Below are 15,418 nucleotides of genomic sequence, written 5' to 3'. Positions count from 1 at the left end.
TTGTAATTGTCATTATTACAAAAAAAATATATATATTTTTTTTGTGTGTGTATGTGTGTATATATATATATATATATACACACACAAAAAAAAAATCGGCCGATTAATCGGCACCAGGTTTTTTTGTGGGTCCGGCATGGGAAAATCATAATCGGTTGACCTCTACTACAGAGGGTAGTGCGTAAAACCCAGTACAACACCGGAGCCAAGCTTCCTGCCATCCAGGACCTCTATACTAGGCGGTGTCAGAGGAAGGCCCTAAAAAATTGTTAAAGACTCCAGCCACCCTAGTCATAGACTGTTCTCTCTGCTAGCGCACGGCAAATGGTACAGGAGCACCAAGTCTAGGTCCAAGAGGCTTCTAAACAGCTTCTACCACCAAGCCATAAGACTCCTGAACAGCTAATGAAATGGCTACCCAGACTATTTGCTCCCGGCTACTATCCAATCAAATCTACATTGACATTATCCCACCCCAGGTAAGCCGCTATTGGCTTAATTAATTTCCAGCAATATTGCCTGTGTCTGTTTGGTGTGCACATTTTTCTATCACGCCGTATGTAGCCAGTTAACGACGCTAGTAAAGATACATCGTCTGGGTAGACAGTAAGATCCCCAAAACCTTCTCAATTAATGTTAACTGCAAATTAGGCTTACCTGACAGATATATATAATAATTATTTGTATCAATTGGGTGGCCATTTCATTGCTAAACTCTGCCATGACATGTGCTGCAGCAGTGGGCCTAACAGCAGTAGTGGGCCCCACACATTCCTCGCTTTCTGAACGCGCAATTAAAGGTGATTACACTCTAATCTAAATGTATTCGGTTTTTTTCCCACAGACCTCAAAATTGGTATTCGACGTGATTTAAGCATTGACCTTGACTCAGAATACAGTAATATTGAGACTAATTAAAAAATATATATATATAAAACAGAATTACGGGAAATATAAAAAATAATTGTATGGGGCCCCTTAGAGTTGTTTATTAACCATTATTTTACCAGGTATATTGACAGAAAACACATCTCTTTTACACCAAGGACCCAGGGAAGAGTGGCAGGGTAGAGGAGAAGAATGTGCCTATTTGAAAGCTATAAAAAAAAAGTAAGAGTAGCTCACAACATGTTTAATTTTTGCTAGAAAAGGTTGGAGACCACTGCTCTAGAGTGTACTGCAGAGCACTGTAGACCCTCATCTCCTACACTATTGTCAATTTTCTGCTGTGCCCCTGACTTACATGTGAGCCGCATTTGACTGTCATGTATTTTCTCTCCCAGAGCAGTGACTGTAGGTGAAAGCTTTGTTTATGGAGCGGCTTCCTTGGCTGAACTGTCATGGGCACTTGAGCAGAGGGTTGGCTTTAATTATGTTTCAATATGGATTGAAAGCATAAACTACAGCGGTTCCCAAACTGTGGGGGGCGCAAGGGATGGCAGGGGGCGTGCGTGGGTATTATGACTATTATGTACTAGACTAAACCTATTAATGTTACATTGAGCTGGGTGAATGGAATATGAATGACAGTCATCCAATATGCTGTAATAGAAATAAGGCCATGCTCATAAAAAAAATAAAAAAATCCTCCATCTTAAACGGCATCGACTGCCACTGATATACACACATACCTAGTGTGACTATTGGAGGACAGGCTCTCCCATGGTTGAACACTGCAGCCAGTCACAGCGAATGCGGCTCCACAGCTACCGTCCAGCCTGCCCAGAAGATCCTTGGCTGCATTCTCTGCTGTCTTCCTGCAGTCATGGGCCCTCTTCAGGATTTGAGTGATGCTCTCCTCTCCCAACTTCTCGCCTACACACACACACACACACACACACACACACACACACACACACACACACAGACACACACACACACACACACACAGTAGGAAGAGAGATGTCAAATAGCTTTTATTTGCTGGAGTCATTGTAATTGCCAGGGCTGTCACGAGGCCAACATTACTATACATACTATATCTAAAAAAAATACACTAAATTAATTAACCATGATTGAATGAAGTATTCAAACTGAAAATGTACTATACACATATGGCTATACAAGGCTGCAAATACTATATGTAATGTTAGTCAGCATTAGATGAATAAGGGGATGTTCATCTGAGATACTGTTGTGATGCATGAAATGCCTCACTGAAGACATGACAGCTGAAGGAGTGAGGGAGAAGAGTTGGGGAAGGAGGGAATCAAAGGAGTTGGAGATTAACGCTTGATTTTTTTAGAGGGAAGAATATTTAATATTGCAGATAGATTGTGGCTTCCATCAATGTAATTGTCCACATCATTTCCAATCCCACATATAGATATATAGAATAATATACAGTTGAAGTCGGAAGTTTACATACACTTAGGTTGGAGTCATTAAAACTAGTTTTTCAACCACTCCACAAATTTCTTGTTAACAAACTATAGTTTTGGCAAGTCGGTTAGGACATCTACTTTGTGCATGACACAAGTCCTTTTGACAACAATTGTTTACAGACAGATTATTTCACTGTATCACAATTCAAGTGGGTCAGAAGTTTACATACACTCAGTTGACTGTGCCTTTAAACAGCTTGGAAAATTCCAGAAAATGATGTCATGGCTTTAGAATCTTCTGATAGGCTCATTGACATCATTTGAGTCAATTGGAGGTGTACCTGTGGATGTATTTCAAGGCCTACCTTCAAACTCAGTGCCTCTCTGCTTAACATTATGGGGAAATAAAAATAAATCAGCCAAGACGTCAGAAAAAAATTGTAGACCTCCACAAGTCTGGTTAATCCTTGGGAGCAATTTCCAAACACCTGAAGGTACCATGTTCATCTGTACAAACAATAGTACGCAGGTATAAACACTATGGGACCACACAGCTGTCATACCACTCAGGAAGGAGACGCGTTCTGTCTCCTAAAGACGAATGTACTTTGGTACGAAAAGTGCAAATCAATCCCAGAACAACAACAAAGGACCTTGTGAAGACGCTGGAGGAAACAGGTACAAAAGTATCTATATCCAAAGTAAAATGAGTCGTATATCGACATAACATGAAAGGCCGCTAAGCAACGAAGACGCCACTACTCCAAAACCGCCATAAAAAAGCCAGATTATGGTTTGCAACTGCACATGGGGACAAAGATCGTACTTTTTGGAGAAATGTCCTCTGGTCTGATGAAAAAAAAATAGAACTGTTTGGCCATAATGACCATCGTTATGTTTGGAGGAAAAAGGGGGAAGCTTGCAAGCCGAAGAACACCATCCCAACCGTGAAGCACGGGGGTGTCAGCGTCATGCTGTGGGGGTGCTTTGCTGCAGGAGGGACTGGTGCAATTCACAAAATAGATGGCATCATGAGGAAGAAAAATTATGTGGATACATTGAAGCAACATCTCAAGACATCAGTCAGGAAGTTAAAGCAAGGTCGCAAATGGGTCTTCCAAATGGACATTGACCCCAAGCATACTTCCAAAGTTGTGGCAAAATGGCTTAAGGACAACAAAGTCAAGGTATTGGAGTGGCCATCACAAAGCCCTGACCTCAATCCTATAGACAATTTGTGGGCAGAACTGAAAAAGCGTGTGCGAGCAAGGAGGCCTACAAACCTGACTGTGATGTGATGAAAAAAATAAAAGCTGAAATAAATAATTCTCTCTGCTACTATTCTGACGTTTCACATTCTTAAAATAAAGTGGTGATCCTAACTGACCCAAGACAGGGAATTCTTACTATGATTAAATGCCAGGAATTGTGAAAAACTGAGTTTAAATGTATTTGGCAAAGGTGTATGTAAACTTCCGACTTAATCTGTACAGTTCCATATTCTAAAATGGATTAAATAAATACAAATCTACACACAATACCCCATAATGACAGTGAAAACAAGTTAAGAAATGTTTGCAAAACTATAAAAAAACAAAAACAGAAATACCTTATTTACATAAGAATTCAGACCATTTGCTATCAGACTCGAAATTGAGCTCAGGTGAATCGTGTTTCCATTGATCATCCTTGAGATGTTTCTACAACTTGATTTGAGTCCACCTGTGGTGCATTCAATTGATTGGACTTGATTTGAAAAGGCACACACCTGTCTATATAAGGTCCCACAGTTGACAGTGCATGTCAGAGCAAAAACCAAGCCAGTATGTCGAAGGAATTGTCTATAGAGCTCCGAGACAGGATTGTGTCGAGGCACAGATCTGGGGAAGTGTACCAAAACAAAGTCTGCAACATTGAAAGTCCCCAAGAACACAGTGGCCTCCATTATTGAATGGAAGAAGTTTGGAACCACCAAGACTCCTCCTAGAGCTGGCCGCCCGGCCAAACTGAGCAATCGAGGGAGAAGGGACTTGGTCAGGGAGGTGACAAAGAACCCAAAGGTCACTCTGACAGAGCTCTAGAGTGCCTCTGTGGAGATGCGAGAACATTCTAGAAGGACAACCATCTCTGCAGCACTCTACCAATCAGGCCAGGCGGAAGCCACTCCTCACTAAAAGGCACATGACAGCCCGCTTGGAGTTTTACAAAAGGCACCTAAAGATTCTCAGACCATGATAAACACCAAGATTGAACTCTTTGGCCTGAATGCCAAGCATCACATCTGGAGGAAACCTGGCACCATCCATACGGTGAAGCATGGTGGTGGCAGCATCATGCTGTGGGGATGTTTTTTAACGGCAGGGACTGGGAGACTATTCAGGATCGTGGGAAAGATGAATGGAGCAAAGTACAGAGAGATCCTTCATTAAAACCTGCTCCAGAGTGCTCAGGATCTCAGACTGGGGCGAAGGTTCACCTTCCTACAGGACAACGACCCCAAGCACACAGCCAAGACAACGCAGGACTGCCTTTGGGAAAAGTCTCTGAATGTCCTTGAGGGAACCAGCCAGAGCCCGGACTTGAACCAGATCGAACATCTCTGGAGAGACCTAAAAATAGCTGTGCAGCAATGCTCCTCATCCAACCTGACAGAGCTTGAGAGGATCTGCAGAGAAGAATGGGAGAAACTCCCTCAAATACAAGTGTGTTAAGCTTCTAGCGTCATGCCCAAGAAGACTCTGTAATCGCTGCCAAAGGTGCTTCAACAAAGTACTGAGTAAAGGGTCTGAATACTTATGCAAATGTGATATTTCTGTTTTGTATTAGCAAACATTTCTAAAGACCTATTTTTGCTTTGACATTATGGGGTATTGTGTGTAGATTGATGAGGGAAAAAAACTATTTCATACATTTTAGAATAAGGCTATAACGTAACAAAATGTGGAAAAAGCCAAGCGGTCTGAATACTTTCCTACGGCTGTGTGTGTCTGTGTCTCTCTCTCTGGGTGTGTGTGTGTGTGTGTGTGTGTGTCTGTGTGTGTGTGTGTGTATATATACAAAGGTTCTATATACACACACACAACTGTTCAAAAGTTTGGGGTCACTTTGAAATGTCCTTGTTTTTGAAAGAAAAGCAATTTTTTTGTCAATTTAAAATAACATCAAGTTGATCAGAAATACAGTGTAGACATTGTTAATGTTGTAAATGACTATTGTAGCTGGAAACGGCTGATTTTTTAAATGGAATATCTACATAGACGTACAGAGGCCCATTATCAGCAACCATCACTCCTGTGTTCCAATGGCACGTTGTGTTAGCTAATCCACGTTTATTATTTTAAAAGGCTAATTGATCATTGCAATTATGTTAGCACAGCTGAAAACTGTTGTTCTGATTAAAGAAGCAATAAAACTGGCCTTCTTTAGACTAGTTGAGTATCTGGAGCATCAGTATTTGTGGGTTCGATTACAGGCTCAAAATGGCCAGAAACAAAGAACTTTCTTCTGAAACTCGTCAGTCTATTCTTGTTCTGAGAAATGAAGGCTATTCCATGCGAGAAATTGCCAAGAAACTAAGATCTCGTACAACGCTGCGTACTACTCCCTTCACAGAACAGTAGTACATTGAAAATCTCTTCCCAACTATTTCCCAATCTATATGGCACAGCTGTACATTTTTTGGTCCTTAAATGAAACTGGTATACTTTTTTTATTCATCACAATTTTCTTTTGCCAATTTTGGTCTTCAATGCAGGGTTGACAGACAAGTTCCTTACTTTTGCTGCAATTAGTTGGTTGTAATTTTGATATTTCCAATATATTTCCATATATTTATGTTAGCTGCATGTGACATAATTCCACCAGTCATATTTATGATATCACTTAAAGATACCTTTTTTTTATCCCAAAATATTATTTCATATCAATTATTTATATATTTCAGTTTAACCGTAATATTTGTTGTTTATTTTCTGTTGGATTAAACTGAAATAGCAACCAACTTTCTATGGCTTGTTTAAACAATTTAGATATTTTGGAGATTATTTCATTTTCAAATAACCGAAAGTGAGAGGCATTTATAGATAAATTCCTGTCGTACTTTATCAAAAACCTTTTCAAAGTCCGCTATGAATACCAGGCCTGGTTTCCCAGATGTGAAAAACCTGTCTGATTAGAATGAATAATATCTGACAATACCTTTTTAATTCTAAGCACTATTTACTTTGGTAGAATTTTTGCATCACAACACTGAAGTGTAAGGGGCCTCCAATTTTTTAAATGGACTGGATCTTTATATTTATTTAGTCTGATTAAAGTTTGTGATGGGAGGATGAAGTGAAGTGAAGAGAAAACAGAAGGAGTGATGGAGGTGAGGTTTGTAAAAGAATGAAATGAGTGAGAGTGGAGCAATTTATAAAAGAGAGTATATAATGAGTAATAGATTAAAAGAGTATTTTTGAGAGGTGGCCTCTGCTTTGATTGGTTGGAGTTCAACTGTGGGTCTCTGAATGTAGGAAGAAACAAATCAGCACTGATCAAAGAACAAACGAGCCTGTGTAGGCATGAAAAGTGAGTGTGTGTGTGTTACTCACCTACGTCGCCCACTCCGGCAGCTCTGAACTGGCCCAGTACCAGACTCTGTTCACTCTCCGCCAGCGTCAACAGCAGCTCATAGGCCTCTATACACTGTTCACTGGGCGAAAGAACACACATACGGGCTGACAAGGTGAAAAGTCTGTCGATGTGCCCTTGAGCAAGGCACTTAACCATAATTACTCCAGTGGCACCGAACTTCTATGGCTGACCCTGTAAAACAACACATTTCACTGCACCTATGTGTATGTGACAATAAAACATCTTATTATTATTTTGGTTAACATTCACACACTTTTAAAGTATCTCATAGGCCCCTGATCACTGATTAACAAAGAACCCATAGACAAACATGTCAGCTAAACCTATTTGCACTACTCAACAACTGAATGATAACACCCATCAACTCTCTCTCTCTCACACGCACACACACTCTTAGTGGAGGAATGCAGAGGCCTCTTGCGTCCACTTATTTGTGCTGCACTTTCATCAAGCGTTCAAAAGGACCATGGCTGAGAGGTGCTGATTTCTATTTAACTACAGTCATTATAGCATGTGTTGCGTGTGTGTGTGTGTGTTTGCCTGGGGCTCAGAGATGGAAGAAAAACAATCCTGTGGAAATCTTTTAGCGAGGCAATATCATTTAATCAGTCAATGATTACACATCAGGAAAAAAAAAACACCTCTACTCCAAACAAATACAGAGAGAGCCTGGGTAATTAACCAAGTATTACACCTACAAAGAAAACTCCCCATTTGTCCACAGAGGAAGTCTGAAGCCTGCACTCAATTTAGACATTGAACATCTATTTAATTTATTTTGTCCTCATAGCTAGTCTCTTTATTTTGAGTGGATTTGAGGTAGGTCAGATGTGTGTGTGTGTGTGTGTGTGTGTGTGTGTGTGTGTGTGTGTGTGGAGAGAGACTGTTGACACTAGAGGGCCAGACCTGATTTAAAGACACACGTTTCCCATTTACGCACTCACGCACACGACTGCTAGTTCAGCCGTACCAAAACAAATCCTGTGGATACCTTTACACCCTTTAATAGCTCACACCAACACTATGAGTTAGTCACTCTCAAGAATGAAAAAAAAAGTTTCTGCCTGAAAAACACCAGAAAATTGTCAGCATCACCACCAGAATACACTCTGATGTTTTATCTTACACACATAGAGATAGCGAGTCTTGAAGAATCTTCCACCACATATCAGACACACACACACTGCAGTCCCCCATCCACCCTCGCTCCAATGAAAGTCTATCTCTTCCCAAATGGCCCAACGGGGTGGCCTCGCTGACATCATACTCGGTGGGGCTGAATTCAATCAAAGCGCTGGCATCAGGGCTACAGGGGGAAATATATACATTGAGAGTGTGTGTGTGTGTGTAATGTAACTGGTGTGATATTAACAGTGTGTTGTGTACTCCGGTGTAATGGGTAAGACAATTAATGATCTTTTATTGCTATAATGTTTCTATTTCGGTGTCTGTCAGTCTATTTCGGTGTCTGTCAGTTTACACATCTGATCATAGCTAAGCTTTGCCGATGAGGCAACGTGAGTACCATCTTCCTGAGACATGCTATGGCAGAATGCCATGAGAAACACACGTAACATTACCATATCATGCCACCACAACATAACATTCACCCAACATCAACAGCTAAAAATGCTACTTTTTCCATTTGAGGTTGGCCATTGGCAGAAAGTCTCCCTAAATCTTGCCACGCAAGAAAAGGGTTCAAAACGGAACTTTTCTGCATCTCATAACATCACCACAGAATAAGCATAGTTGGATGATTAGCATTATGCTAATCATAAATACCACTCAGATTAGATCCGTCTTCCTTTCGTTTCTCGTTTGCGTTAGCTTTGCTGAATGGGCACCTTCAGGGCAATTTATCAGAGAAGAGCTCGCACACAAACACACAGACCCCTTGATTGGCCAAGGGGATGAGAATGCTAATGAGATGCGGATGGCTGCTACCTAAGGCAACGTACAAAAGAGGCCCTGACCTCCTAATTATAATTACCGGAAGAGGCTTCTAATGAGGTAGCATTAGCATGGCTCTGACGGTTACAGCTTGATAAAGGTTTTTGTTAGCTTAGCAAATTAAGCTTGTCCATAGATGTGGATGAAGACATTTGGATTCAGATTTTCACCTTGTTGGCGTGTTTCTTTCTTTCTGTCTGGCACTTGAGCACAAGCATGAGTGTGGGAATGTGAGTAATATGTATTTTGCATGCTTCATTAAGTTAGGCCTTGCTTTGTATGTGCGCACGTGAGAGTGTGTCCATCCGTGTGTGTGTGTGTACCTGTACTGCAGTGCCAGTCGTAGGGCGGTGGCGTTGGACTCGTATTTGCCCACCAGCATGCTCATCCTCTCGGCGTTGCCCTTACACTCCTCCAACGTGATGGTCAAGAGGTCATTCTGAGACTTCAGGTGCTCGATGCGGCTGGAACACACACATTAGTCATCATTATTGGATTACATCTCAAAGCACTTCACCGTGCAACTCACCCCTCCACCAGTGATTTAAAGCACCCACCTGGGTGATTCACGGCTGTTATTTTGTGCCAGATCGCTCATCACACATCAGCTATTGCAGTAAAGGGAGTGTTAGGGGACAAACGGACGGTGCAACTATAGCCACCCTCCTCTCTCTTACTCAAATGGCCTTGGTTTTATGGGTAGATTATATGAGAGTAGCTAGTGACACGTAACTATCCATATAATTAAGGCTGTCAATAAAGCACTCAGGGCTTAATGAAGAGAAAAGAGGGCGTGTCCGCAGCCTGGTGGTTAGACATCCCATAAAAACATGGGCCAAATAACAACCTTTAAGTAGACACACCCCAAAATCTAAGTCACAGGTTACCAGGTGCCAAGCTATCCCCTTCATTTTGGATTGGCACACTTATGATGTATTATACCACTTATGAGGTATGAAAATGGTTCGATTTTAAGGTAAACTATCCCTTTAAGCGTACTTATCCATTTGGATAAACCTCAAAAAAAGAGTGATCGTAATGTGTTCTTTGTTCGAAAAAAATCGAAAACTGAACAATCACCGCGATCGTGACATTCGATTTGGCCTGAGAGACAGACCTACAGAACTGTATAAGCAGTGTTTCACAACATTTCAAACCCATCTGCTTTAAATGTCTACTAAGTCTGAAGCTCTGACTGGAATGAAGTGATAAAACGCAAAGGAATTACAAAGGATTACGACTTAAGCCCTCCTACTGAGAACACTCAGATCTCCACATCTCACTTCCAAATAGTCAGGATTATGAGGAAACGTCATAACATAATTCGCTAAATTTGAAATCCCCCCAAAGATCCTAAAGTACACTGTTTGAAGAGTTACTACTTCATTCGCTTGGAACAGACTTCTGAAGGGAGTTTTTTGAGGAAAAGAAGAGCTGCAAATAAAACTGGTTTTATATAAATTCACCTGCATGTTGGAACACAACTATTGAACATGTGCCTGAATCGGGTTCATTCATAGGCTTGGGCTTTCTTAAAGGACCCATAATGAAGACTCGCTGATAGAAAAGTACCTCTAGTGTGAATCTCTAAACTACAGTGTAGGTTAGGGGGATGTCAATACTATAGTTTACATTTTAAACATGGCCTTTTTTATCCTACATCAATACAAAGCAAATTTGTGTATTTTACCGATGTAAACTTACATACAATGCATTCGGAAAGTATTCAGACAGTCAACTTTCTCCACATTTTGTTACGTTACAGCCTTATTCTAAAACTGATTAAAATGTCCCCCCCCCCCTCATCATCTACACACAATACCCATAATGACAAGAGAAAACAGGTTTAGATTTTGTGGGAAATGTATAAAAAAAAATAAAAGAATAAATGTAACATTTACATAAGTATTCAGACCCTTTACTCAGTATTTTGTTGAAGCACCTTTGGCAGCGATTACAGCCTTGACTCTGCTTGGGTATGATGCCAAAAGCTTGGCACACCTGTATTTGGAAAGTTTCTCCCATTCCTCTCTGCAGATCCTCTCAAGCTCTGTCAGGCTGGACGGGAAGCATCGCTGCACAACTATTTTCAGGTCTCTCCAGAGATGTTTAATCGGGTTCAAGTCCGGGCTCTGGCTGGGCCACTCAAAAACATTCAGAGACTTGTCCCAAAGACACTCCTGCGTTGTGTTGGCTGTGTGCTTAGGGTCATTGTCCTGTTGAAAGATGCACCTTCGCCCCAGTCTCAGCGCTCTGGAGCAGGTTTTCATCAAGGATCTCTGTACTTTGCTCCGTTCATCTTTCCCTCAATCCTGACTAGTCTCCCAGTCTCTGCCGCTGAAAAACATCCCCACAGCATGATGCTGCCACCACCATGCTTCACTGTAGGGATGGTGCCAGGTTTCCTCCAGACGTGACGCTTGGCATTCAGGACCTCTATACCAGATGGTGTCAGAGGAAGGCACAAACAATTGTCACCTTGACTCACATTGTCAAAGACACCAGTCACCCTAGTCATAGACTGTTCTCTTTGCTACCAGACGGCAAGCGGTACCAGAGCGCCAAGTCTAAGTCCAAGAGGTTCTAAACAGCTTCTACCCCCAAGCCATAAGACTCCTGAACATCTACTCAAATGGCTACCTAGACTATTTGCATTGCCTGCCCCCCCCCTTCTAAGCTGCTGCTACTCTGTTTATTATCTATGCATTGTTACTTTAATAACTCTACCGGCATGCGCATATTACCGCAATTACCTCGACTAACTGGTGCCCCCGCACATTGACTCTGTACCGGTACCCTCTGTATATAGCCTTGCTATTGTTATTTTACTGCTGCTCTTTAATTATTTGTTACTTTTATTTGTTACTTTTTTTTTTTTCTTTCTTAAAACTGCATGGGGCAGTATTTTCATTTTCGGATGAAAAGCGTACCCAGAGTAAACTGCCTAATACTCGGGCCCAGAGTCGAATATTTGCATATTATTAGTAGATTTGGATAGAAAACACTCTGAAGTTTCTAAAACTGTTTGAATGATGTCTGTGAGTATAACAGAACTCATATGGCAGGCAAAAACCTGAGAAAAATCCAACCAGGAAGTGGGAAATCTGAGAATTGTAGTTCTTCTTTTGAATCCCTATCGAAACTATAGTGTCTGTGGGGTCACGTTGCACTTCCTAAAGCTTCCATTGGCTGTCAACAGCAGATGGCAGAAAATAGGAGCTCAGTCAATGAGTGGACTGCCTGGGACCAGTGAGTTGTTTACTGCGCGGGCACGTTTGGTGCGCCGCTCCTTCTTTTTACTCTGTAATGAATACGCTATTGTCCGGTTGGAATATTATCGACGTTTTATGTTAAAAAGACCCTAAGGATTGAATGTAAACGTTTGACATGTTTCTACGAACGGTAATGGAACTATTGGACTTTTCGTGTCTGGATTTACGCTTGCGCGTTATGCCTTTGGATAGTGATCTGAACACACAAACAAAACGTAGGTATTTGGACATAAATATGGAGTATTTTCGAACAAAAATAACATTTATTGTGGAAGTAGGAGTCCTGGGAGTGCATTCTGACGAAGATCAGCAAAGGTAAGAGAATATTTATAAATACAAATTCTGAGTTTAGTTGACCCCAGAACTTGGCGGGTATCTGTATAGCTTGCTTTGATGGCTGAGCTATGTACTCAGAATATTGAAAAATGTGCTTTCTCCATAAAGCTATTTTAAAATCTGACACAGCGGTTGCATTAAGGAGAAGTATATCTATCATTCTTTCAATAACTGTTGTAAATTTTATCAACGTTTATGATGAGTATTTTTGTAAATTGATGTGCTCATTCACCAGAAGTTTTCGTGGGAATACATTTTCTGAACATCCTATCGCCAATGTAAAATGGGGTTTTTGGATATAAATATCAACTTTATCGAGCAAAACATACATGTATTGTGTAACATGAAGTCCTATGAGTGCCATCTGATGAAGATCATCAAAGGTTACTGAATATTTTAGCTGTATTTTTGGTTTTTGTGATGCATGTCCTTGCTTGGAAAATGGCTGTGTGGTTTTTCTTGTGAAGTTTATTCTCCTAACATAATCTAATATTATGCTTTCGCCGTAAAGCCTTTTTGAAATCGGACAATGTGGTTAGATTAACGAGAAGTTTATCTTTAAAATGGTGTAAAATAGTTGATTGTTTGAGAAAATGAAATGAGATTTTAGCTGTTTTGTATTTCGCGCCATGCTATTTCACTGGCTGTCCCGCCTAGCCCAGAGAAGTTAAGGGCTTGTAAGTAAGCATTACACTGTAAGGTCTAAACCTGTTGTATTCGGCGCACGTGACAAGTACAATTCGATATGATTTGATTCTGGAAGGCTCTCCCATCTCTACAGAGTAACTTTGGAGCCCTGTCAGAGTGACCATCGGTTTCTTGGTCACCTCCCTGACCAAGGCCCTTATCCCCAGATTGCTCAGTTTGGCCAGGAGGCCAGATATAGGAAGATACTTGATTGTTCCAAACTTATTTAATTTAAGAATGATGGAGGCCACTGCGTTCTTGGGGACCTTCAATCTTGCAGAAATGTTTTTGTACCCTTCCCCAGATTTGTGCCTCGACACAATCCGGGTCTCGGAGCACTACGGACAATTCTTTCAACCTTGTGGCTTGGTTGCACTGTCAACTGTGGGACCTTATATAGACAGGTGTGTGTACATTTTGGCATTAATGGTGGGATACAGTATTACTTTAATATGACATTACTTATAAGATGAAGATCAGGGCTGTAAGTGACAGGCAACGTGGTTTGAGTGTCACCTGTTAAGTCTCTCCGTCTCCACCTCAAACTCCCTGATCTTGTTCTCAGAGATGGCTGATCCGTGGGAGTAGAGGGTCTGGAAGATCTCCTGAATGTTGGAGCAGTCCTGGAGGGAGTGTGCCAAGTGCTCCGCCACATTACTGGACACCTGGGAGGAGGAGGAACAGGGGTACATGGGGGAAAGACTGACATTTACATCAATGGAGGGGAGTAGACAGCGCTTCAACCAATGTGAGTCAAGGTGCAGCCAAAAATCACAACGTAAAAACAGCACAATGGGAATTTAATGGGTCAGGCAGACTGAGGGGATTTCTTTGTGATCCTCCACTCTCTTAATCCACATTGAGTTTATACAGAGTGTGTTTATAACCTTTAATTACACAGATTGGTTTTTATTGAGATTAAAATCTTTTTCAAGAGATTGTATACAGGTTTTCTATTGAACTTTGCTCTCCCTCCTTTACATAATCTGCCTCAGCCTAGTCCCAGAGGAATACTAACAGTCTGCATCTCTTTCTCGCTCTTCCCTCTCACTCTCTTTCAAGTCTATTTTGGGTCAGATGGGTTCCAGCTAAAGAGAATTTTGGTGGCCAGAGCTTCAAGGAAAAGAGAAGCCCTGGAATCATTAGGATTGGTTCCCGTCACTCACACCTGAACACACACCAAGGGGAGAGAGGGAGAAATAAAAAGAGAGGGAAGGAAAGGCAGAGAGGGAGGGAGGCACTAGAGAAAAGAGGGCATCCATCAGAAGAGGATTGAAAGAGGAGAGCGATAAAACGATGTACAGTCGTGGCCAAAAGTTTTGAGAATGACACAAATATTAATTTCCACAAAGTTTGCTGCTTCAGTGTCTTTAGATATTTTTGTCAGATGTTACTATGGAATACTGGAGTATAATTACAAGCATTTCATAAGTGTCAAAGTATTTTACTGACAATTACATAAAGTTGATGCAGAGTCAATATTTGCAGTGTTGACCCTTCTTTTTCAAGACCTCTGCTATCCGCCCTGGCATGCTGTCAATTAACTTCTGGGCCACATCCTGACTGATGGCAGCCCATTCTTGCATAATCAATCCATGGAGTTTGTCAGAATTTGTGGGTTTTTGTTTGTCCACCCGCCTCTTGAGGATTGACTACAAGTTCTCAATGGGATTAAGGTCTGGGAAGTTTCCTGGCCATGGACCCAAAATATCGATGTTTTGTTCCCCGAGCCACTTTTGCCTTATGGCAAGGTGCTCCATCATGCTGGAAAAGGCATTGTTCATCACCAAACTGTTCCTGGATGGTTGGGAGAAGCTGCTCTCGGAGGATGTGTTGGTACCATTCTTTATTCATGGCAGTGTTCTTAGGCAAAATTGTGAGTGAGCCCACTCCCTTGGCTGAGAAGCAACCCCACACATGAATGGTCTCGGGATGCTTTACTGTTGGCATGAGACAGGACTGATGGTATCACTCACCTTGTCTTCTCCGGACAAGCTTTTTTCCGGATGCCCCAAACAATCGGAAAGGGGATTCATCAGAGAAAATGACTTTACCCCAGTCCTCAGCAGTCCAATTCTTGTACCTTTTGCAGATTATCAGTCTGTCCCTGATGTTTTTCCTGAGCAAGCTCTGTACTGGTGGTGCCCCGATCCCGCAGCTGAATCAACTTTAGGAGACGGTCCTGGCGCTTGCTGGACTTTCTTGGGCGCC

The 15,418-nt window shown here is 41.6% G+C and overlaps 1 protein-coding gene across 4 annotated transcripts in view; it reads right to left on the bottom strand.

Moving 5' to 3' along the window:
- The window catches only part of LOC106563245 (colorectal mutant cancer protein), a 122,325-nt gene that overhangs the window by 30,853 nt on the left and 76,054 nt on the right, over positions 1 to 15,418 (bottom strand). For all 4 annotated transcript variants that reach the window (XM_014128653.3, XM_014128654.3, XM_014128656.3 and 1 more), the window contains 4 exons: positions 13,724 to 13,872; positions 9,236 to 9,376; positions 6,917 to 7,017; positions 1,632 to 1,815 (listed from right to left, as the gene is read on the bottom strand). In XM_014128653.3, the coding sequence (XP_013984128.3) occupies positions 1,632 to 1,815; positions 6,917 to 7,017; positions 9,236 to 9,376; positions 13,724 to 13,872 (575 nt within the window). The remainder of the gene's footprint in view (positions 1 to 1,631; positions 1,816 to 6,916; positions 7,018 to 9,235; positions 9,377 to 13,723; positions 13,873 to 15,418) is intronic.

This window comes from Salmo salar, chromosome 11 (genome assembly GCF_965601325.2).
Source record: "Salmo salar chromosome 11, fSalSal1, whole genome shotgun sequence".
Classification (NCBI taxonomy): domain Eukaryota; kingdom Metazoa; phylum Chordata; class Actinopteri; order Salmoniformes; family Salmonidae; genus Salmo; species Salmo salar.
This window is presented reverse-complemented; position numbering and strand designations above follow the sequence as displayed.